This window comes from Aquarana catesbeiana, linkage group LG12 (genome assembly GCF_042186555.1).
Source record: "Aquarana catesbeiana isolate 2022-GZ linkage group LG12, ASM4218655v1, whole genome shotgun sequence".
Taxonomy (NCBI): Eukaryota; Metazoa; Chordata; class Amphibia; order Anura; family Ranidae; genus Aquarana; species Aquarana catesbeiana.
In genome coordinates, this window is record NC_133335.1 from 74,005,239 (window position 1) to 74,031,122 (window position 25,884).

General features: G+C 44.1%; 1 protein-coding gene across 5 annotated transcripts in view; it reads right to left on the minus strand.

Annotated features, from left to right (window-relative positions):
* Positions 1 to 10,329: 10,329 nt before the first annotated feature.
* Positions 10,330 to 25,884, minus strand: part of CALCOCO2 (calcium binding and coiled-coil domain 2) — a 137,349-nt gene continuing 121,794 nt past the window's right edge. For all 5 annotated transcript variants that reach the window (XM_073608053.1, XM_073608050.1, XM_073608054.1 and 2 more), the window contains one exon: positions 10,330 to 11,410. In XM_073608053.1, coding sequence (XP_073464154.1) covers positions 11,249 to 11,410 — 162 coding nt within the window. In that variant the 3' untranslated portion in view covers positions 10,330 to 11,248. The remainder of the gene's footprint in view (positions 11,411 to 25,884) is intronic.

Here is a 25,884-nt window from a genome sequence, read left to right on the forward strand (position 1 = left end):
GACCAGCGACACCAATACAGTGATCAACGCTAAAAAATATACACTGTCACTATACTAATGACACTGTCTGGGAAGGGTTTAACATCAGGGGCAATCAAAGGCTTAACTGTGTGCCTAGGTTGTGGTTACTCACTGTGTGGGAGGTGCTTTCATTAGGGGAAGGCAAAGATTCATGTTTCTGCTTTGCAGAAACAAAGGATCAATGCCTTCCCTTCTGACAGAATGACAATCTGCCTTGTTTACATAGGTTTACATAGATCATTGGTGGCAGCAGCCATTGAGCTCGGGGTAACCGCTGCTGGGCTCCTGCTGTGTATAATCACTGTGTAATGCCCCGTACACACGATAGGATTTTCCGAAGGAAAATGTTCGATGGGAGCTTGTTGCCGGAAATTCTGACCGTGTGTAGGCTCCATCGGACATTTTCCATCGGAATTTCCATCACACAAAATTTGAGATCTGGATCTCAAATTTTCCGACAACAAAATGTGTTGTAAATTCTGATCGTGTGTACACAATTCCGACGCACAAAATTCCACGCATGCCCGGAATCAAGCAGAAGAGCTGCACTGGCTATTGAACTTAATTTTTCTCGGCTCGTCGTATGTTTTGTACGCCACCGCGTTCTTAACGTTCGCAATTTCTGACAAGATTTGTGTGACCGTGTGTATGCAAGACAAGTTTGAGCCAACATCCATTGGAAAAAATCCATGGATTTTGTTGTTGGAAAATTCTATTGTGTGTACAGGGCAGAAGAGGGTCGCATGTGTGCCCCAGACCCAGCAGCGTCAGATCACATACAAGGTAAGTGATCTGCTGCAGATCGGGCGCCTTGCTGCAGTATATCTGCGAGGGTGGTCATTAACCACTTCCCGCCCGCCCTATAGCGGATTGACGTCCGGGAAGTGGTTCCGTTATCCTGACTGGGCGTCATATGACGTCCAGCAGGATAACATGCCGCCACGCGCCCGCATCGCGGCGATCGGTGGAGCGGTGTGTCAGCCTGACACACCGCTCCACCGATCTTCGTAAAGAGCCTCCGGCATAGGCTCTTTACCACGTGATCAGCCGTGTCCAATCACGGCTGATCACGATGTCAATAGGAAGAGCCGTTGATCGGCTTTTCCTCACTCGCGTCTGACAAACGCGAGTAGAGGAGAGCAGATCGGCGGCTCTCCTGACGGGGGGGCAATCAGCGCAGCCCCCCCTCAGATCACCACACTGGACCACCAGGGAAGGGGCAACATGTGGATGGCCAGGTATGTACCCCATGGCCATCCACCTGTGCCCAATGTGCCCAATCAGTGCCCACAAATGGGCACTGATTGGCACCATTATGTTTTAGTTATGCCCAGCAATGCCACCAATAAATTTTATCAGTGCCACCAATTAGTGTCATCAGTGCCACCTGTCATTGCCCATCGGTGCCACCTGTCAGTGCCCATCGGTGCCACCTGTCAGTGCCCATCTGTGTCCATCAGTGCCACCCATATGTACCAATCAATGCCACCTACGAGTGCCCATCAGTGCCGCCTATGAGTGCCCATCGGTGCCACCTATGAGTGCCCATCAGTACTGCATACCAGTGCCACCTATCAGTGCCGCCTATCAGTGCCCATCAGTGCTGCCTATCAGTGCCCATCATCAGTGCCCATCAGTGCCACCTCATCAGTGCCACCTCATCAATGCCACCTCATTGGTGCCACCTCATCGGTGCCCATCAGTGCCCCCGTATCAGTGCCCGTCATTGAAGAAGAAAACTTACTTATTTACAAAAAATTTTAACAGAAACAAAGAAAAACGTGTTTTTTAAAAAAAATTTCAGTCTTTTTTTATTTGTTGCGCAAAAAATAAAAACTGCAGAGGTAATCAAATACCACCAAAAGAAAGCTCTATTTGTGGGAACAAAATGATAAAAAATTTAGTTTAGGTACAGTGTAGCATGACCGCGCAATTGTCATTCAAACTGCGACAGCGCTGAAAATTGGTCTGGGCGGGAAGGTGTCTAAGTGCCCTGTATTGAAGTGGTTAAATGGCTAAAACCACCTTATTTTTGTAATCTAGGAACTCTGGTAATGTGGTAAAGTATGGACATTGAAATAATTACATATTCTTAAAAGAGAAGTATGGCAAGAGCTTGTTTGGTCATACTTACCATGTGAGTCACAGGAGTGCACCTACTTTTGCACTCCTGTTACCCAAAGTCAGCTGACAGCTGGCTAAAGTCCGCTGTTGGCTGATGTCACAGAGCAGCTCTAGTCTTTGAGAAAATCCCAACAATAATGTTGGGATCCACCAAGTTTGCTGACCGGCAGCTGGCTCAGCCTCTCTCTCTCTGCCCGATCCACAGCCTGGTGCTCCAGTGAGTGCTGGAGGAGAAGAGCAGAGAGTGGTGATTCACAGCCACTGCTCTCTGCTCAGAGCAGACCTGAAATCTGAGCGAACAGCAGTCATGCAATCGCTCAGTTCTCAAGCTTAGAGTTAAAGGGGTAGTAAACCCTGATGGGTTTTACTTCCTCTTTTGCTCCCTGCAAAGCCTGCAAATTGAAAGCATAATGGGCTAGTATGAATCGCATACTAGCCCATTATGTGACACCTACCTGCAAACAAATCCATTGCTGTCCCCTGTGCAGGCTGCGTCCATCTTCGCCCCTCCGGAGTCCGAGGGGCGAGTCCCTTCTGGAGGCCGCGGACTCTGGCTCTGTGACTAGCCAGAGCTGCGTGATGTCACTGCCGCACATGCGCGGGAGCCGTCAGTAATGGCACACGCTGGGGAAAGAAACGGCACAGAGGTCCGTTTCTTCACAGCGCATGCGCCGATTACATCATCGGCGCACTACAAGTAAAATATCTCCTAAACGGCGCACGTTTAGGAGATGTTTCCACTTCCTATAGGTAAGCCTTATTCTAGGCTTACCTATAGGTAAAAGTCACTAGGGAGGGTTTACAACCACTTTAAGTGTGTGTGTGTGGGGGGGCAGCTTGCAGCATCGGAACAATGCTGCAGCAGGTAGGTAAGTATGTATGTTTATTTTATTCATTTTTTTATCCCAATTCTCTTTTAAGGAGCAGTAAATTATTACTTTTAAATAGCCCTTATTGACCTCTGTCACTGCAGGTGCTATGGAGTAATTTTACAGCAGAAGTAAAGACTTCTTTTTCCAGGCGAGTTCCCCCTTAACAGCACTGACCCAGAAGCCATCTAGCCTTCTCATCTCTAATCTTACATAGACAAAGTTTTTTGGGGGGACTAAAGCAGAGTATTGAGAGACTGGACTTCTTGCTTCTGTTCTCAATTTTGAGGATGAATTGCTCCACAATGCATTTAGCTACAGAGGTCAGTGAGGGTTTGTTTTAATGCTCATTTACATTTACAAAGTCTGGCAACAGCCCAAGTGTAACTAAAAATGTTTTCTTTAAAACTGTTTTCTCCCAGCACACACCAGCGGCTGTGCGATAGGCAAGGTTGCTGGTGTGAATGAGCTCTACAAAACACGGTCTGTGCCCTAATAAGGAGATTTTCCTGTAATTTCAATGCTGTGTGTGTCCACACTGAACAAATTGCCCCTCATTACCTATATTGTCTAATACTCATCACCTGGATGGGAGGTATAGGGTAAATCACTTTTATAAATATCCAACATTCTCATTTGGCTAAATAATGTGTTTTTTTTTTCTGCATGTGTTCAGTTTGGTGGATTTCTCCCTCATTTTCTGTTGTATATCAAGTAGCAAGGATGTGTGGAGAAATCTCTAACTAGAAAAACTGACAATTAAAAGCAGGTCGAGAAAAAAAAAAACAGGAATTAGACTTTGATCTAAATAGCTTTATCATAGCTCCCAACTGTCCCTGATTTGGAGGGACTGTCCCTGATTTGGAGCAATGTCCCTCTGTCCCTCATTCCTCCTCATTTGTCCCTCATTTTGGTCTGATCTATATAGATGCATATAAAATGCACTTTTTATCTATCAAAAAATGTTTCCCAGTGCTAAATCTTTCATCTGAATTCTAAATTGCTGCATTTGTAAATTCCAAAAGCTAGTATAAAGAAATAGTAGTGGTAAAATAAGCACTTGTGGGTTTAATCAATCTTGTTTTTTTTTTGGTACAATTCTCCTTTAAGGGGGCGTGGCAAGGGGTGTGTCCTATGTCTGCATACTTTTGCAGATAGGTGTCCCTCATTCCCATCTCAAAAAGTTGGGTGGCTTTATCAATGTGTATATTATCAATGCTTTATACTTACATGGGGAAAGCCTAGGGCTTGATTTACTAAGGGCAAATACACTCACTAATTGCTAATCAGCCAATCACATGGCAGCAACTCAATGCATTTAGGCATCTAGACGTGGTGAAGACGACTTGCTAAAGTTCAAACTGAGCATCAGAATGGGGAAGAAAGGGGATTTAAGTGGCTTTGAACAGTGCCGTCTGGCATCATGGTTGTTGGTGCCAGACGGGCTGGTCTGAATATTTCAAAACTGCTGATCTACCGGAATTTTCACGCACAGAATGATCCGAAAAAGAGAAAATATCCAGTCAGCGGCAGTTGTGTCAATGCCTTGTTGATGTCAGAGGTCAGAGGAAAATGGGCAGACAGTTCAAGATGATAGAAAGGCAACAGTAACTCAAATAACCACTCCTTACAACCAAGGTATGCAGAATACTATCTCTGAATGTACAACACCTTGAAACTTGAAGCAGATGGGCTACAGCAGCAGAAGACCACACCAGATGCCACTCCTGTCAGCTAAGAACAGGAAACTGTGGCTATAGTTTGCACAGGCTCACCAAAATTGAGCCTGTGTAGAAGATTGGAAAAACATTGCCTGGTCTGATGAGTCTCGATTTCAGCTGCGACATTCAGATGGTAGAGTCAGAATTTGGCGTAAACAACATGAAAGCATGGATCCATCCTGCCTTGTATCAATGGTTCAGGCTGGTGGTGTAATGGTGTGGGGGAAATTTTTTTGGCACACTTTGGGCCCCTTGGTGTTAATTGAGCATCAATTAAATGCCACCGCTTACCTGAGTATTGTTGCTGACCATGTCCATCCCTTTATGACTACAGTGTACCCATCTTCTGATGGCTCCTTCCAGCAGGATAATGCACCATATCACAAAGATCAGATCATCTCACCACTGGTTTCTTGACAATGAGGTCACTGTACTCCAATGGCCTCCACAGTCACCAGATCTCAATCCAATAGAGCACATTTGGGATGTGGTGCAACAGGAGATTCGCATCATGGATGAGCAGCTGACAAATCTGCAGCAACTGCATGATGCTATCATGTCAATATGGACCAAAATCTCTGAGGAATGTTTGACTCAAAGCCATGAAGACTTAAAGTAGAACTACAGTGCCTTGAAGAAGTATTTATACCATTTAAATTTTTCCACATTTTGTCATGTTACAATCAAAAAAGGAAATGTATTTTATTGGGTTTTTATGTGATAGACCAACACAAAGTGGCACATAAATGTGAAGTGGAAGGAAAATGATAAATGGTTTTCAACATTTTTTACAAATAAATATGTGAAAAGTGTGGCGTGCATTTGTATTCAGCCCCCTTTTCTCTGACACCCCTAAATAAAATCAAGTGGAACCAATTGCCTTCAGAAGTCACCTAATTGGTAAATAGAGTCTAACTATGTGTAATTTAATCTCAGTATAAACACAGTTGTTCTGTGAAGCCCTCAGAGGTTTGTTAGAGAGTCTTAGTGAACAAACATCATGAAGACCAAGGAACACACCAGACAGGTCAGGGATTAAGTTGTAGAGAAGTTTAAAGCAGGGTTAGGTTATGAAAAAATATCCCAAGCTTTGAACGTCTCACAGAGCACTGTTCAATCCATTATCTGAAAATGGAAAGTGTATGGCACAACTGCAAACCTACCAAGACATGACCGTCCACCTAAACTGACAGGCCAGTTGGGAGAGCATTCATCAGAGAAGCAGCCAAGAGGTCCATGGTAACTCTGGAGGAGCTGCAGAGATCCACAGCTCAGGTGGGAGAATCTGTCCACAGGACAACTATTAGTCGTGCACTCCACAAATCTGGCCTTTATGGAAGAGTGGCAAGAAGAAAGCCATTGTTGAAAGAAAGCCATAAGAAGTCCCGTTTGCAGTTTGTGAGAAGCCATGTGGGGGATACAGCAAACATGTGGAAGAAGGTGCTCTGGTCAGATGAGACCAAAATTGAACTTTTTGACCTAAAAGCAAAACGCTATGTGTGGTGGAAAACTAACACTGCACATCACCCTGAACACACCATCCCCACTGTGAAACATGGTGGTGGCAGCATCATGTTGTGGGGATGTTTTTCTTCAGCAGGGACAGGGAAGCTGGTCAGAGATGATGGGAAGATGGATGGAGCCAAATCTTAGACGAAAACCTGTTATACCGCGTACACACGACCGGTTTTGCCGTCGGAATAAACTTTGAAGGTCTCTCCGACGGAATTCAATTCAAGCGGTCTTGCCTACAAACAGTCAACCCAAAGTCCGACCAAAGTCTGACCGTCAAGAACGCAGTGACGTACAACACTTACGACGGGACTAGAAAAAGGAAGTTCAATAGCCAGTAGCCAATAGCTTCCGTCTCGTACTTGCTTCAGGGCATGCGTCGTTTTTGGTCCGTCGGAACAACATACAGACGATCGGTTTCCCGGATAGGAATTGGGTCCGTCGGAAATATTTAGAGGATGTTCCTTTTCTAGGTCCGTCAGAATTTTCAAAAAAGAAAGTCTGATGAGGCACACACATGATCGGAATAGACGATGAAAAACTTTCGTCTGACTTTTTCTGTCAGACATTCCGCTTGTGTGTACACAGCTTTAGAGTCTGCAAAAGACTTGAGATTGGGGCGGAGGTTCACTTTCCAGCAGGACAACAACCCTAAACATACAGCCAGAGATACAATGGAATGGTTTCGATCAAAGCATATTCATGTGTTAGAATGGCCCAGTCAAAATCCAGACCTAAATCCAATTGAGAATCTGTGGCAAGACTTGAAAATTGCTGTTCACAGACGCTCTCCATCCAATCTGACCGAGCTTGAGTTATTTTGCAAAAAAGAATGAGCAAAAATGTCACTCTCTAGATGTGCAAAGCTGGTAGAGACATCCCCAAAAAGACTTGCAGCTGTAATTGCAGTGAAAGGAGGTTCTACAAAGTATTGACTCCGGTGGGCTGAATACAAATGCACCCCACACTTTTCACATATTTATTAGTAAAAAACATTGAAAACCATTTATCATTTTCCTTCTATTTCACAATTATGCACCACTTTGTGTTGGTCTATCACATTAAATGCCAATAAAATACAATTTACATTTTTGGTTGTAACAGGACAAAATGTGGAAAATGTCAATGGGTATGAATACTTTTTCAAGGCACTGTATAGGCAAAACTGTTTTTCTCATTTTGGATAGAGCAAGGGAAGGTTATAACCCCTGTCAGATTTCTTTTCGCCATCTGTGTCCCATTGCAGAGATTTCCCTTCATTTCCTGTCCTATAACCAAACAGGAAGTGAGAATAAATCCCTGCAAATTAAGGGACTTCCTTGGGGACCCTCAGGTCATCATAACTAGTGACCCCATAGGAATATTTCCCCTCTATTACTTTTCTAGGGGACAACCCAACGTTTGTGATTTTCTTTACTTTCACTTTCAATGATAATGGTATACAGGACAAATAGAGAGGATGAATCTCCCTAATGGGGGCACAGACAGCAATACAAACTGACAGGTATTTTAATCCCTTTCCACTCTGCACAAAACTAAAAATAAAGTTTTGCTCTTAGTTATACTTTAAGGCAGATCTGAAGGCAAAAGCGGTCCAACCCAGCACTAGCAAGGTGTACCTAATAAAAGATCTGGTGAGTGTATATACAGTGGAACCTTGGTTTACGAGTAACAAGCGTTTTGAAAGACGAGCAACTTTTTTTTAAAACCCTGACTCGGTTTGCGAGTGTTGTCTTACAAAACAAGCAGGATTAAAGCCAATGGGTTGTGCAGTACCGCATTTGGCCTGAGGTGCGGGGGCGCCGGTGATACTCGGAACAGTTCGGAGCCGTTCAGAAATACTCGGAAACACTTGGAAATACTCTGTTCCAGAGTGTTTCCGAGCCATTCCGAGGGTTTCCAAGTTCAGCCGAGCTGTCCCTGAGTATTTCCGAGGCTCTCCAGTGCCCCCCCCCACCTCTGGCCACATGCGGTATTGCATGCAATAGAAGTCAATGCGGAACGATTTATCTTTGTTTCCATTGACTTCTCTGGGGAAACTCGCTTTGATATGCGAGTGCTTTGGATTACAAGCATTCTCCTGGAACTGATTATGCTCGTAATGCAAGGTTCCACTTATTTTATTTTAGTACAGCGTCGCACGACCGCGCAGTTGTCAGTTAAAATAACGCAGTGCCGTATCGCAAAAAATGGCCTGGTCAGGAAGTGGTCACAACTTTCTGGTGCTGAAGTGGTTAAATCCTTAGCAGCATGCGGTTATACCAGGATTATGGCTACAGTGTGGTACATCCTGGTGAAAAATGTCAGGAATTTAGATGAGAAATGTATGCCCCTTGAAAGCCTGAAGGTGCTTCTTGGATTTTGGGCCTTTCTTTGCAGCTAGCTAGGCTGTGTTTGATCAGATGCTTTGAAGGGAAGTGGAGACATTTAGAACCCCAATGTCTCAATAAAGAGTACCTGTCACTGCCCAAAGCTATCATATGTGATAACAATAAAGATAAATAAAAAAATGCAAATGTAAGAAAATATAAATAAAATAAATAAAACATTTTAAAAAATGTAATCGCACCCAAGTTCTCCATGCCTGCACACAAATGTAAATGTGCACGTAGGTCCAGCACCCATATGTAATTGGTGATTGCACCTCACATGTAAAGGCATCTCTGCAAACGTTGGAGTGTGACTAATAATTCTAGTACCTTAGCTCACATTTAACCACTTCAGCTCCGGAAAGTTGTGACCACTTCCTGACCAGGCTATTTTTTGCGATACAGCACTGCGTTATTTTAACTGACAACTGCGCAGTCGTGCGACGCTGTACTAAAATAAAATTGGCGTCCTTTTTTCCCCCCACAAATAGAGCTCTCTTTTGGTGGTATTTGATCACCTCTGTGGTTTTTATTTCTTTTTCCGCTATAAACAAAAAAAAGACCGACAATTTTGAAAAAAAAAAACAACAATATTTTTTACTTTCTGTTATAAAACATTCTCAATAAAAAAAAATTGTAAAAATCTAATTTCTTCATCGGTTTAGGCCAATTTGTATTCTGCTACATATTTTTGGTAAAAAAAAATCCCAAAAGCATATATTGATTGGTTTGCGCAAAAGTTTTAGCGTCTACAAACTATGGGATAGATTTAGAGACTTTTTTTTTTTTTTTATGTTTCTACTAGTAATGGCGGCGATCAGCGATTTTTTTTTTTTTTTTTTTTGCGGGACTGCGACATTGCAGCAATTAAATCTGACACTTGGTGTCACTGGTCCCCAGAAAGTGTCACTAATACAGTGATCAGTGCTAAAAAAAAAAATGCACTGACACTGTATAAATGACACTGGCAGGGAAGGGGTTAACATCAGGGGCAATCAAAGGGTTAACTGTGTTCCCTATGAGTGTTTTCTTACTCTGTGGCTGACAGATGCACTAGAGGAAGAGAGCATGAAATTGTCCAAAATGTCTTGATGTTGCTGACGCCTTGAGCGTTCCCTTTACTGGAACTTAGGGGCCAATCCCAACCCCTGAAAAATAACCCCGCACCACGATCCCCACCTCCACCAAATGATTTGGACCAGAGCACAAAACAAGGTCCATAAAGACATGGATGAGCGAGTTTGGAGTGGAGGAACTTGACTGGCCTGCACAGAGTCCTGACCTCAACCCGATAGAACACCTTTGGGATGAATTAGAGCGGAGACTGTAAGCCAGGCCTTCTCGTCCAACATCAGTGCTTGACCTCACTGATGCGCTTCTGGAAGAATGGTCAAACATTCCCATAGATACACTCCTAAACCTTGTGGACAGCCTTTCCAGAAGAGTTGAAGCTGTTATAGCTGCAACGAGTGGGCCAACTCAATATTGTACCCTACAGACTAAGACTGGGATGTCATTAAAGTTCATGTGCGTGCAAAGGCAGGCGTCACAATACTTTTGACAATATAGTGTATGTGAAAAATGTCAAAATTGGCCTGGTAGGCAAGTGGTTAAAACATTGAATGGTTAAAAAAAGACTATGCTAAATTCAATAAAAAAGATACACAGAAATCAACTAACATTGATAAAAATGATAAATAATGATTCAATTGAGAAGCCCTCTCAAAATTTATATTTGATATTTCATACAATACATTAAGACATAATACAATACTCAAATATCTCTTTTTAATTCAGTATAATGATTCCAAAAAATCAATAGTATTATGTTTATTTAATATCCTTATTTTATCTTTCGCAACCATATATTCACAAAACAGGCACAGCGTACTTAGGGTAATGGGACAACTGTTACATCATCTGCACCATTGCATTGGAACATTTTGCATAGATTTTCAACACATTTCTTGCAAACGTTATTTCACCCCCGACCGGGCATCCATACATTATACAGATAGGATATATTATCGCACTGACACAGGACTAGAATTTTCTAATATTTTAAACAGTTTTTCAGTTTATGATAAATATATATCTTAAACATTTAATATAAAACAACTGAGCACTGCAGGTTTTTGAGAAAGAGAGCAACCACTTCCACACTGTTCCTTTGCTGCTCTGTTCCTACATTTATGCGTATTTTTACATTTTCTCCTAATGGCCCGTGCACACGATCCGAATATCGTATGACCGATCGTACGACCATTCTCGCTAAATAGTCGCAAGTAGAAATTGAATAGCTAAATAAAGTCACAATAATTCTCGTACAACAGACAAAAAAATCGAAGTGATGTCATGTGTTGTAATGTATTTGTATTGTATGTTCGGACAACAACTATACTGACTAAACGAAAATCGTACGAGTAAAAATTTTCGGGTATGTCCGATCGAATAATATTGGATGAACGGTCGTGATCGGCTGTCGAAAGTAGTGTACACAGGATCCGAATATCGTATGATCCTTCCTCTGACGACCGTTTTCGTACGATATTCGGATCGTGTGTACGGGCCATTAGTCTACTTCAAGCAACAATACAGACAAGTTGAATTCTGTAAATAACATAACACTTGATTAGTTATTAAAATCATAATCGTGACACAACACATGATCTTTAAACACTTGTTCATCAACATCTTGGAACTCTTGAAAACAATATGGGCACTTCTTTATTGGCGGTGTTGGTATCTCTTGTTGCTCCAATCTGGTTTCAAAATGCTGCCCAAGCGATTCATTCTGTGCAATGGATAAAAAAATTGCATTGAATATTGTAACATATTTATTAAAACTGGTATATATATTTATATTTACAGTAAAATCTTTTTCTTAAATTTTATTGAGAAACACAATCGGATTATACTGGAAGTCAGGACAAGACCTAAAAAAACATTAGGCCAACCAGCGGCCTCACTAGGGGGGGCCAGAGGGAGCCATGGCCCCCCAATTAAACTGTGGCTTTGCTAGGTTTTTCCTTGCCCCCTGCTTGCGCCCCCCCCTCACTGGGGGCTGGGGGGGGGGGGGTCACCTGTGGCAGCGGCGCTCACATGGTGGGAACTTTCTCTCTCCTGTCTCCTCTCCCCCGCATGCTGCTGCAGCCCAGCGTGCACAGCAAAGGAAACAGACACAGATAAGCAGAGAGAACAGAGCAGAGGGAGGATCCGCCAATCACCTGCCCAATTAGGAACTGATCGATCAGAGCTGACCTTCCTCGGAGGCTGTGTCTGGCCCCGGATCTAGGGTCTGGCTGCCACCCATCTTTCCTCCACTCAGGGCAGGAGATCGTGGCATTCTCGGGGTGCCCGAGGCCTTTGTTGAAGAACCTGACCACCAGAAGGAGAGGACTCGGGAGGCAGAAGATCAGGCAGGCCACCAGCTGACTACCAGGAGAGGTGAGTGACTTATCACACCGAGGCGGAGCAAAGTTCTTAGTGGGGTGACTAGGGTTGGAATTTGTGAAGAGGGGGTTTTTGTGGAATGTGAGGGGTATTTGTGGAGTGTAGGGGTAATGCTGGGGGTTAATAGTGCGTCCGCTGACACCAATGCTGGGAGTTAATAGTACGTCCGCTGACACCAATGCTGGGAGTTAATAGTACGTCCGCTGACACCAATACTGGGTATTAATAGAGCATCCGCTGACACCAATGCTAGGTGATAATAGTGAATCCGCTGACACCAATGCTGGGTGTTAAAAGAGCATCCGCTGACACCAATGCTAGGTAATAATAGTGAATCCGCTGACACCAGTGCTGGGGGTTAATAGTGTGTCCACTGACATCAATGCTGGGAGTTAATAGTGCGTCCACTGACATCAATGCTGGGGGTTAATAGTGAATCTGCTGACACCAGTGTTGGTGGTTAATAGTGCGTCTGCTGACACCAATGCTGGGTGTTAAAAGTGTATCCACTGACACCAATGCGGGGGGTTATTAGTAGGGGTGCAATGGATCGTCATCGATCCGTGATCCGATCCACAGAGGTTGATCCGTACGGACACCCGCGATCCGCAAAGCGCTCTGTGGCCTCGGCCATAGGAAAGGCCGCGGCTTCGGCCTAGCTCCGGAGCGTTCGGCCATCTTGGTACACCTGGCGGCCGTTTAGCACGTGATCGCTCCGTCAAATGACGGAGCGATCACTTGTAACAAACCGGTGTCATGTCATGACGCCGGTTCCTCTCTCCCCTCTGTGTACTGATCTGTACAGTGGAGGGGAGAGATCAGATGGCAGCAGTGCCAATACTCTGCAATGCCCTGACAATACTCTGCAATGCCCTGACAATACTCTGCCGTAACCTGCCATACTCTGCCAATAGTCTGCAATACCCTGCCAATACTCTGCCAATACCCTGCCAATACCCTGCAATACTCTGCCAATACTCTGCCAATACTCTGCCACACCCTGCCAATAGGGAGATTGTGGATATTACAGTGGGGGAGATTTTTTTTTTGTTGATCCGAAAATGATCCGAACCGTGACTCCTGATCCGAGGAACGATCCGAACCGTGAGTTTTTGATCCGTTGCACCCCTAGTTATTAGTGTGTCTGCTGACACCAGTGCTGGGAGTTAATAGTGCGTCCGCTGACACCAATGCTGGGAGTTAATAGTGTGTCCGCTGACACCAATGCTGGGAGTTAATAGTGCGTCCGCTGACACCAATGCTGGGAGTTAATAGTGTGTCCGCTGACACCAGTGCTGGGAGTTAATAGTTTGTCCGCTGACACCAATGCTGGGGGTTAATAGTTTGTCCGCTGACACCAGTGCTGGGAGTTAATAGTGCGTCCGCTGACACCAATGCTGGGAGTTAATAGTGTGTCCGCTGACACCAGTGCTGGGAGTTAATAGTGCGTCCGCTGACACCAATGCTGGGGGTTAATAGTTTGTCCGCTGACACCAATGCTGGGAGTTAATAGTGTGTCCGCTGACACCAGTGCTGGGGGTTAATAGTTTGTCCGCTGACACCAATGCTGGGTGTTAATAGTGCGTCTGCTGACACCAATGCTGGGAGTTAATAGTGTGTCCGCTGACACCAATGCTGGGTGTTAATAGTGCGTCTGCTGACACCAATGCTGGGGTTAATAGTGTGTCCGCTGACACCAAAGCTGAGAGTTAATAGTGTGTCCGCTGACACAAATTCTGGGTGTTAATAGTGTGTCCGCTGACACCAGTGCTAGGGGTTAATAGTGTGTCCGCTGACACCAATGCTGGGTGTTTATAGTGCATTTGACACCAGTGCCGGGGGTTAATAGTGCGCCTGACATCAATGCTGGGGGTTAAAAGGGCATTTGCCACCAGTGCTGGGGTGTAATAGTGCGTCCGCTGACACCAATGCTGGGGGTTCATAGTGCGCCCGACACCAATGCTGGGGGGTTAATAGTGCGTCTGCTGACACCAATGTTGGGGGAAGGGATTAAAAATATAGGTGGGACTTTATATGAGCCATGACCAATTGGTGCACAGGTCTCCATCCCTATTTGTTTGATGAGGAAAAGGGGAATTGGGAACAGTGGGACTTTATATGAAACAAGACACTTGGGTAGTTCAAATCAATCAATATAATAAAAAAAATGTATTGGCACACAGAAGGGGGTAGTACAGTGGAAACATTAATAGTAAATCAATATGTAATTAGCAGAATAAAAAGGCATGATAAGTTCATAGCACAATAAAATTCATAATACAATAGCATTGTTACATAAGGTTGATAATGAACCAACAGTACACTCCAACGTATCTATATATTACTAACCAATAAAATTTAATTGATAATTTGAACATTTCAAACCCATAGTAGAATCATGATTATTGTGGCATAGCATCCAATAATAAAAAGCTTGACGCGTTTCGTGGATTATTTCCACTCATCTGGAGCAGCTATACATTGGGGGTACCTATGGTAGATAATCAGTTAATAATCAATGGTAATTGATTATAGTAGGAAGAGAGGGAATATCAATCAGGGGTCCTAACAACTCTTACCTATGATAAGCATAAGGATAAATCGTAGTATTGGGAGTATAGACACCAGTCGCTGACTCCAGTGCTGGGGGTTAATAGTGCACTAAGTCCTAGTGTTTGCTGAAATTGCTTTTAACCACTAGCTGACCATCGTTATACTGCGGCAGGTTGGCTCTCCTGCGCAAATCGCCGTAGCTGTACGTTGGCCCTTTAAACAGCTATAGCAGGCGTGTGCCCCCTGCTTGGCAGGGGACCTGATGCGTGTGGTCGTGGGCACGAGAGCCACAATGGGGATGTCAATGGTCCCAAAAATGTGTCAAAAGTGTCTGATCTGTCTGCCGGAATGTCGCATGTCGCAGTCGAATGTCGCAGTCCCGCTAAAAATAGCAGATCACTGCTATTACTAGTAAAAAAATAAAAATAAATATGCCATAAAAATGCCATAAATCTATTCCCTAATTTGTAGACGCTATAACTTTTGCGCAAACCAATCAATATACGCTTATTGTGATTTAATTTTTTTGCCAAAAATATGTAGAAGAATATATATTGGCCTAAACTGATGATGCAATTTCTTTTTTTTACATTTTTTTTGGATATTTATAGCAAAAAGTATAAAATATTGTTTTACCACCAAAAGAAAGTTTGTTTGGGTACAGTGTCGCATGACCACGCAATTGTCAGTTAAAGCGACGCAGTGCCGTATCGCAAAAAAATGGCCTGGTCATTAAGGAGGCAAATCCTTCTAGGGCTGAAGTGGTTAAACTGTAAAGAGAAGCTTTTGAGAGTTTTCCTCTCTTTCTGAGGTCTGAAGAAATACCCGAAGAAGAAAGGAAAACTCTTGAAAGCTTTTAAGTGTTAAGTTAGTACAATAGAAAGGTATCATTGCATACCACATTACTCTCCTATTTTGTAATGTTATTTATATATACTTATTTAGTTTTTTTCAGTGGTATGATTTAGTGGTGAAAATGATTAGTGCCCCCCCCCCCCCCCCCAGTTTTGACTGTGGTATCTTATGTGCCCCCACTATATATCGTTCCTAGAGTCGCTACTGAAGCCAAACCTAATAAAACTTCTCCTGTTATGTGTCAGTTTTTTTAAAAAGCAATGTGAGAGCCAGTGGTATATGCTCAATGGTTTCAATGTGAGTGGTGCACACAGGGCCCAAGGGTAATGAGGCTCACTGTGCTCTCACACACCGCACACATTGAGGATTTCTGTCAGCGGTGGCTGCCTGTTCTGTTGGATTCTACCTATTACTACCCCCCCCCCCCACCACCACCACCAATGATAAGCTTTCCTACCCTGCACAGCAGGAAGAAACTTTATGCAGAGCTCCTCCGACTCCCAGCTCCTGCTGTATTAGGTAAGGAGACTCTGATCCGGGGGGGTCCTGATCCAAGGAGGACGCTGATCTAAGGGGGGGCATCTAATCCAAGGGGAAAACACTGATCTAAAGGGGACTCTGATCTAAGGGGTTTCTCTAATCAAAGGGGGACAGGGAAAAGCAGGGCAGTGAACAGGGGTGAGGGTGAGCAGCACAGGGGGTCAGGATGGCACGGAATTGAAGGCTCAGGAAGGCACAGTAAGAAGTAGTCAGGTGAGCACACCACTGAGGGCTCAGAAGGGCATAGAAGTGGTTTCTGGATGCAGAGCAGTGCAGGGAAGCTACTGTGACATATCTACCTGTTCTAGTGCTGATCCCAGCCAGCCTTCTCTCATTTATCTCACATAATGTTATCCACAAGTGCCTTGGATGGACTGAAAAGGAGGACCAGTTGGGATCAGCACAGTACATTCCAGGGATGAGCTTGGGCGCATTCGGACAAGAGCCGAACCTGCCTGAGCTATCCTGCCTGAAAGCTGTCATAGGTGGCAGAGGCATTACATGCCCAACAGCTGCACCTAAGCAAAGGGCATGCTGCAGGGCGGAGAATGCCTTTGCCGGCTAGGTTTGGCTTTGACAGCTTTCCGGCAGCTCACTGCTTTCCTGCGCAGCTCTGCTAGTTGGGGCTTGGCAAGACAGGGACAAGATCACAATCTACCCGTCACCTGCCCGCAGTTGACTGGTAGATTGTGATCAATGGGTTGCCAACCCCTGCTCTAGAGTGTCCAAAGAAATCAATAAGGCTGAGGCATCAGCTGCGGTTGTTCTAAGAGAAAGGGGTCATCAAAGACAGGTTTATGTTCTCTATTCATCCGTCTTGTCCAGTTAGCAATAGTCTAGCAAATAGACATGGCGACAATGGCTGGCTGAAGGGCTGGGCCTGCAAGGCTAAGGAGGCCTTAAAGAGGCTCCAAACAACAACAGAATCCTTTAAAATGGCATCATCCTCAATAGGAACTATATTGTGATTTTTTTTAAATCAGAAAAAGAAATTTTATTGTGTCACAAATGCAGTTGTACAATAAACAAAGATCACATTCAGGAGGAAACCATCAGCATATACAGTGAAGTCAATACAGTGTACAAAGGATGTACAAGGCTCAGAAAGCTAAGGTATAACAGTTCCACATATCATGGAGCACAGTAGTAATATCCGTATCCTTAATATCAATTTTTATTATCCCGCATGCACATGGTGAACGGACCCTTGAATGATTGACACAAAAATAGTCATATATACACAAACAATGTATGTAAACTAACTACCTTCCAACAGAAAGGCAAACAAACCAACAAGAAAAAGAGAAGTGTGTATTACCATGGCAATGATCCGTAGGTCTTTAACTGGCATTTTTATTAGCTGTCCAATGAGATGAAGAGACAAACGACCAAACATACAGCTGTGACCAAGCCAGAAGACCCCTAGTTGCAGACTGTGAGAATGACTGCTACTATACTGTAGATCTAGAGGCACAGAGAGATTACATCTGGAGCAGGTTTTCCAGTACCAGTTGGGATGGTACCCGGAGTGTCTAGCCATGGCTGCCATATTTTATAGAATTTGTAAGGAGCTTTTCTATGCTGATATGATAACTTTTCCTTAATGAGAATGGTATTTATCTGTTCAAACCACTGTTTCGTTGTTGGAATGCGCAGAGATAACCACAGGCGAGCAATCTGTTTGCGTGCAATATACAGCAATCTAAGTACTGCTAGTTGGAGGAGTAAACAATTCCTCATCTACTGCGCCCAGCAAGCTAGTCACTGGATGCAATGGAACAGTGGCTTGATAAACAGACGATATAATATCAGTCACATTTTTCCAATATCTACAAAGTTTTGGGCAGCGCCACAGCAAATGCACTAGGTCTCCATTAGCTCCCTCACATTTGGGGCACAGAGGAGAATCCCTCCTACCCCATCTGTGAAGCAGCACCTGAGTGTGGTAAGTTCTATGCAAGATAAACAACTGAGAGAGTCAGTGTGACGGGGAGACTGAGATGATGGGCATAGATTGTAAGAAAAACTCCCAATCCTCACCCCCTATCTCTCCCAGGTCTTGTTCCCATCTCTGTCTACATGGCAATCTAGCTGCATCCTGTGTCCTTGAGGAGAGAGTAAGGTAAATGTGCGAGATCATGCCTTTTTTATTCCTTGTGGCAAGTACGTCACTTAATAGCGGGTGTTCAGTGACTGTAGAGCATGGCGAAGTTGGAGGTATCTATAAAATTGCTGTTTTGGCAGCTCAAACTCTCTTTCCAAGTCCATAAAGGACTTCAGAATAGTCTGATTGTAAATTTGGTAAATGTATTTAATGCCCAAGGCCTCCCATGACTGGAACCCCTCTAATTTGCATAGTTCTATATAGCAGGAGTTACGCCATAAAGGGGTAAATGCCATGAAGCCCGACAAGCCCAAACTGAGTTTAATAGTGGCCCAGAGCTTGTTCAGTAAGAATATAGTTGGCAACAGGGTAGAGTACTGACATAGACTGGCCTCAGGATGAAAAGCAGCAAGGGTATTTAGTGTGTCAGAGAAACGTAATTTACGGATTAGGTCTGCTGGGTCCTCCTCCCCCTAAGCCCCCAAATGTTGTAGCTGCGAGGCCAGGAAGTAGAGTCTCATGTTTGGTACCGCCAACCACCCCCTGGTCCTTGCTGTATTGAAGTGTGAACAATTTAATTTTAGCAACCTTCCTTTTCCAGATAAGACTCTTGAAAAGGGTGTCAATGCGTACAAACCATCTTCGAGGAACCCACTGAGGGGAATTTTGAAGTAGATACAGAAGCTGGGGTGCCCATACCATCTTTATAAGATTGACTTTCCCCTCTGTGAAGACAGAAAGTGTCAGTGAGGTCCTCATTAACGCGTAACCTAGCTGTGGGATTTGTGCATAGCAGTTGGACCCATTTAATAAAATCTTCCCCCAATCCAAAGCGTTCCAGGACCTCCCATAGGTAAGACCACTCAACGTTGTCGAACACTTTAGCAGCGTCAAGGGATAGCACCGCCCTATTGCCAGGGTTGTCGACCGGAATCTGTAAGTTAAGGAATAAATGTCTAATATTCAAAGCTGTTGATCTAGAGGGATAAAATCCTGATTGGTCTTGCTGAATCAATTTTTTAATAACTGATGCGAGACGAGTAGCCAGCACTCTGGCCAAAAGTTTTATGTCTGTTGTTAGTAAGGAGATCGGTCTATAGGAATCTGGGAGAAGAGGGTCCCTGCCTGGCTTAAGTATGAGAATAATAGTAGCTTCAGACATCAACTGAGGCAAGGCCTCCGTCAATGTCTGCTTTAATTAAGGCATCATAGATTCAGAGTATTTTTTGTAGACCTCTGCAGGCAGCCCACCTGCCCCCAGAGATTTACCAGGGGGGGAGAGGGCTAGTGCCTCCAGTAGCTCATCAGTGGTGAGGGGGGCATTTAACATGTTCCTATAAGACCGGGAAAGCTTCGGTAGCATGCATCCTGATAAGAAGTCCTGAATGGCCGTGGGAGTAGAGGACACCTTTGAGGAATACAAATCTGAATAAACGGCTAGGAAGGTCTGCAAAATATTGGAGTGGGACCTCACTACTGCCCCTGACACGTCGCGAACAGCTGAAATGAAGAAGGAGCCTCTGTTGGACTTGGCCATCATGGTCAGAGTATGTCCAGTGTTGTCCCCTTCCTCATAGAATTTTTGTTATAGGAAAAAACGTTTTTCAGCTTTCGTGAGAGTCATTTGCTTGGCCATATTTTGTGCCTCAAGCCATCTCCTCTCAGTTGGGTCGGTGGGATTTGCAATAAACACCGACTCTGCCTCGCTAACCTCCTGCAGCACAGCAAAATCCCAGGCCTTGGTCCTGGTCTTCACAGAGGTGATTGATTTAATAAACTGGCCCCGGAGGAAAGCCTTAAGAGCGTCCCAGTACACCCCAGGGGACGTTGTATATCTATTAATATTAATAAAATCCGTTATGATGGAAATGACTGGGTCAGGAGTGGGGAACAAGGAGAGCCAAAACAGATTTATTTTCCAGTACGTACGTTTACGAGGGCCTAAGGTAGTTATTTGAGTCCAGTATGGAGAATGATCAGAAATCGTTTTCGGTTCATACTGGGCATCAGCGATGAGGGAGAGCATTTCCTTTTTGCAAAGACCAGGATCAATCCTAGAAAGGCCCCTGTGCAAGGCCGAGTGACAAGAGTAAGTTCAACTAAGAGGATTTTTTATCTGCCATACATCATGTAGTCCCAACTCCGCTTGAAGATTAGCAAAATGGTGTTGGTCCCCAAGTTGGGGTCCGACGGGAATGAGCCTGCATAAATTTGTCTTGCTCATAGTCTAGGTAAGTATTGAAGTCTCCCACAATGACAGCTGGAACATAGGGTGACTGGCCAAGAAGCCCGTAAAAATCTTAAGGACTTCTGCGGAGAAGGGAGGGGGTATGTACACATTAAAGAGTCCACATGCAGCGCTAATAAAAAGCAACAGTCTTTGAAGTATTAAAAGAGGAAAAGATGATAATCCCTTCACCAGTTTTCATTGCGTATAGGGAAGCACACCACGTGAGAATCAAATCTGCTTACCAGATATCAGCAAGTGATAGGCATTAATTAATAACTTCCCAAGGGATCACATCTGAACTCATCAATCACCAGTAAGTAGATAGTTAAATTACACTGCAAAGCTTGCATCCATTCACTTGTCCCAGGCAGCAACAAAGCAGTAAACTTCTAGCAGTCAGTGAGCGTGTCACCCAATTAAGGGTATATCATCAGCAAATGGAAATAAAGCAGCATATAGTGAAGCCCGTCTCACTTGTGAAAGGATTTATTGGGGCAACTTACATGTACAGTCAAAAAGAACAATCATCATAAAACAAAACAGCAGCGGCATTCAGCGTGCTTGTATCTCATAGCCAGCCTGACATGTTTCACCTGAGTGCACATCATCAAGGGCGTGATGAAGTGACAGTACTATAGAAGGGATGGACTGCACCTAAATGAGGAGGGTGCAGATCAGCTAGGAGTAAAGATGGCCAAAAAGTTAGAGGGGTTTTTAAATTAGGCTATGGGGGGAAGGGCCCAGAGGTAGAGATAGTAAGCTCGGAACATATTCCAGAGGGTAGTATTGGGGGCATTAGTGGTAGGTTGACTAAAGCACATAAACCCAAGGTAAGTATAGTAACAAGTCCTAGTTGCAATCTCAGAACACCCAATAAGAGGATAGTATGCGACCGATCTAAACTACGTGGCATGTTCACCAATGCCAGGAGCCTGGCGGACAAGATAGGTGAACTAGAGATACTGTTGTATGAGGAGGATTTGGATTTTGTGGGAATTTCAGAGACCTGGTTCAACAGCTCTCATGATTGGCTGGCAACCATTCAAGGGTATACCCTTTATAACAGGGATAGAAACGGTAAAAAGGGGGGAGGGGTATGCCTATATATCAAGAATAATGTACAAGTGAATGTGAGAGATGACATCACTAAGGGAGCTAGGGAGAAGGTGGAATCCTTATAGGGTAGAGCGCCAAAGCGATGAAGCTAATGGGAAAATAATACTGGGAGAATGGTATAGGCCCCCTAATCTGAGGGAGGAGGGGGAGATGGATCTCCTATCACAATTTGGATTAGCAGCAATGATGGGAAGTGTTATCATAATGGGGATTTTAATTATCCAGACATAGATTGGGCGGAGGGAACCATTCGTCTAAGGCTCGCCAGTTCCTAAATGTCTTGCAGGACAATTTCATGGTTCAGATGGTAGACGCACCAACTAGAAACAAAGCGTTACGTGGATGTGGAAATACAGGCCCAAAATACATCCCTGGGAATTACAGACCAGTTAGCCTAACATTAATAGTATGCAAGATCTTGGAGGGGATGATAAGGGAATATATACATGATTTTAGTAATGAGAGTGGTATCATTAGCAGTAATCAGCATGGATTCATGAAGAATCCTTCTTGCCAAACCAATCTATTAACCTTCTATGAGGAGGCGACTTGCCATCTAGATAAAGGAAGGCCCGTAGACGTGGTGTATCCGGATTTTGGAAAAGCATTTGATACAGTTCCCCATAAACGTTTACTGTACAAAATAAGGTCTGTTGGTATGGACCATAGGGTGAGTACATGGATTGAAATCTGTCTACAAGGGCAAGTTCAGGGGGTAGTGATAAATGGGGAGTATTCGGAATGGTCACGGGTGGGTAGTGGAGTCCCCCAGGGTTCTGTCCTGGGATCAATCCTATTTAATTTGTTCATAAACGACCTGGAGGATGGGGTACACATTCAATTTCTGTATTTGCGGACGATGCTAAGCAGGGCAATAACTTCTCTGCAGGATGTGGAAACCCTGCAAAAAGATCTGAACAAATTAATGGGGTGGGCAACTACATGGCAAATAATGCATTTGGGTGGAAAAAATATGAATGTAATCTATACACTGGGGGGAGAACCTCTGGAGGAATCTAGAATGGAAAAGGACCTGGGGGTCCTAGTAGATGATAGGCTCAGCAATGGCATGCAATGCCAAGCTGCTGTTAACAAAGCAAACAGAATATTGGCATGCAATAAAAAGGGGATCAACTCAAGAGATAAAACGATAATTCTCTCACTCTACAAGACTCTGGTCCGGCCGCACCTAGAGTATGCTGTCCCTTTCTGGGCACCAGTCCTCAGGAAGAATGTACTGGAAATGGAGCGAGTACAAAGAAGAGCAACACAGCTAATAAAGGGTCTGGAGGATATTAGTTATGAGGAAAGGTTGCAAGCACTGAACTTATTCTCTCTGGAGAAGAGACGCTTGAGAGGGGATATGATTTCAATTTACAAATACCGTACTGGTGACCCGACATTAGGGATAAAACTTTTTTTGTGGAAGGGAGTCTAACAAGACATGTGGCCACTCATTAAAATGAGAAGAAAAGACGTTTAACCTTAAACTACGTAGAGGGTTCTTTACTGTAAGAGCGGCAAGGATGTGGAATTCCCTTCCACAAGCGGTGGTCTCAGCGGGGGGGTATCGATAGTTTCAAAAAACTATTAGATAAGCACCTGAACGACCAAAACATACAGGGATATACAAGGTAATACTGACATAAAATCACACACATAGGATGAACTTGATGGACTTGTGTCTTTTTTCAACCTCACCTACTATGTAACTATGTGAACTTTTCATATTTTTATATTTGCTGATCAACAAATAGTGCTGGCTGCTTTCCTCTTCCAATATTAGTACCCTTTTCAGTAGGGCAGATACCTACCTGTATGTAAGCCAAAATACAATCCAACCTGTCTAAGTTGCACCTGAGAAAAATATACTGCCCATTATTGTCTACTACTGAAAGCGTGCATGAAAAAGGAATCCCCTGGGGGGATTAATATGCTCACTCCCCTAGAGAATGACGAATATGTGGAGTGAAGAGAACTGTTTGGTCTTATCCGCCAGCATGTACAGTATGTTTCCTGCAGACAGAGTACAGATGAACGCAGGAGTTTAGCCACATGAGTTATAGCCAACCTTTTCACTCTATTCCCTAGGCCTCTTACATTCCAACTAAGGACTACGTGAGATCTAGCCATTGTGTATCTCTTAGCAAAGACTGGCGGGTGAACAAAATTCGTAAGAGAGCATAGTTTTTCAGTATACAACACACAGGATTAGCATACCATTGTCCGTGCATAGAAATAGTAACTTGGTCAGTACAGAAGAGTTCTGACATCGACACTGGGTCAGCTATTCTCTGGAGTGATGCCCCTCCTAGGCCCTGGATGAGGCTTTGCGTCATGGCTAAAAGCAATAAAGAGACCAACAGGATCTTAACAGATAACAACTGTAAAATTCTTTGTCCCCATGGGGCCTTTTTAAACTGGGGGACAGGGTCACTGGCCAGATTGCCAGGGTGTCTCAAACACTGAAGTGTCACAACGTGCAGCACCATCTTGTGAAAATTATCACCCCTCTCTCAGGGCAACTGCCTTGCCAATATCAGAACTGAAGTGGACATCCCCGATTCCCGTGAAGAGAAACAGATAATGGATAACAACCTCATGGCTTTTCAAACAGCTTGTCTACGGTTCGCAGCTTCCTCCCAGATGGAACGTTCCGCTCTGTCCAGCCATTGCGACACCAGTTGCGGTTTTTCAAAAAAATGGACCTGATCTCTGGCCACCACACGCATTCGAGCTGGGTATAGCATGGAGTATTGCACGTTGAAGGCCCTCAAGTGTTTCTTTACGTTGGTAAAATGCGCTCTCTGCTTCTGAACTTCGGCAGAGAAATCAGGGAACAGTGGGATTTTGGAGTTAGTCATCACCAGAGCGTCCCCCAGAGACCTGGCTTTTGAGAGAAACACATCACGATCCTTGTAGTTGAGCAGTTTAAATAGAGGCATGCACGGAGGGTTGCCTGGCGGCATTGGTCTCCTGGGTACTCTGTGCGCTCCGTTCAACGCAAAACATGGAAGAAAAGACGTCTTTGCCATATGTTCGAAGGAGCCACTGTTCAATAAAGTGCACTGGGTTCTTCCCATCTGTTTTTTCCAGAATACCTATGGACCAGATATTTTTCTGCATCCGATTTTTCATGTCATCTATGCGGGCGGCCTGTTTAGCAACAGTAACCGTATTGTAGTGCACATCGCGTTGTATAGGAGCCCAATCATCCTCCAAAGTACAGACTCTCCCCTCTATTGCAGCAGTGCAGTCTCGCAGTTTCTGCATATCTTGTCTAACGAAAGTCAATTCTAGTTTGACACCTTTTATTTCTGATGCCAGTGCAGCCAAAGAAGTGTTAAGGGTGGTGACTGCAGCCATAATGTCCCTCAATGTTGGTTCTGGGTCATCTTGGTCAGAAGGGGAGAGAGGCCCCATGGCAGGATCTCTAGCAGGGGTACTCACATTGTCCCAGGGAAGTAGCGGTGTAAACAGATCCTCCAGCGGGACGGTGTTATTCGCTCCTGCACGGACACCAGCCTAATCATCCTGTAAAGCAGGCAGCAAAGGAGTCTTTATGTGCTGGTTTAGTGAACATTCGCTGGGCCACCTCCTTGTACTTCTTCTTGGCAGCACGAGACATCTATCAATTACATTGGCTGCATGCTTTTTAACTTTGGGTTTCATTTACAGAAGTGACTTATGGATCCTTCTGATTATTCTGCTCCCCATATTTTTTCTTTTGTTGGTTAACCAGTATTCAGTTTATTAAAATGCTTTTTAATAATGTTTAAATGAATGAGGACTTTTATATAATACAGGTTCCATTATTATAGTGACCACCTAAAGGGTCCATTTATATACCGTTGTGGTGCATTAGTGTACGCGCCCTAACATAGGTTACCTAACGCAGCAAATCTCACCAAAAAGGTGTATGTTTCATTTCTGCCAGCATACCACACAGTACATTATTGTGTTGCTGCGTGTTGTGATGCAATGCATGTTCATCAGCAAGGTGTGTTGGGGTGCTATTCAGAATAACTGGCACCACATTACATCAACTCATGAAACGTGCGGTGCTGCACTTTACTGCACTGCAATAGTGTGAATGGGCCCAAAGTGACAGACAAAAAATTACAGTGGTTATAAAGCCTAAACATTTTTTACCTTAACCACTTGACCTTTGGAAGACTTACCCCCCTTCATGACCAGGCCATTTTTTCTATACAGCACTGCCTTACTTTAACTGATAATTGCACGGACATGCAATGCTGTACATAAATACATTTTATATAATTTTATTCCCACAAATTAAGCTTTCTTTTGGTGGTATTTGATCACCACTGGGTTTTTTATTTTTTGCGCTATAAACAAAACAATACTGACAATTTAAAAAAAAAGCACTTCCCTGCTGTATTGTTTACATAGACAG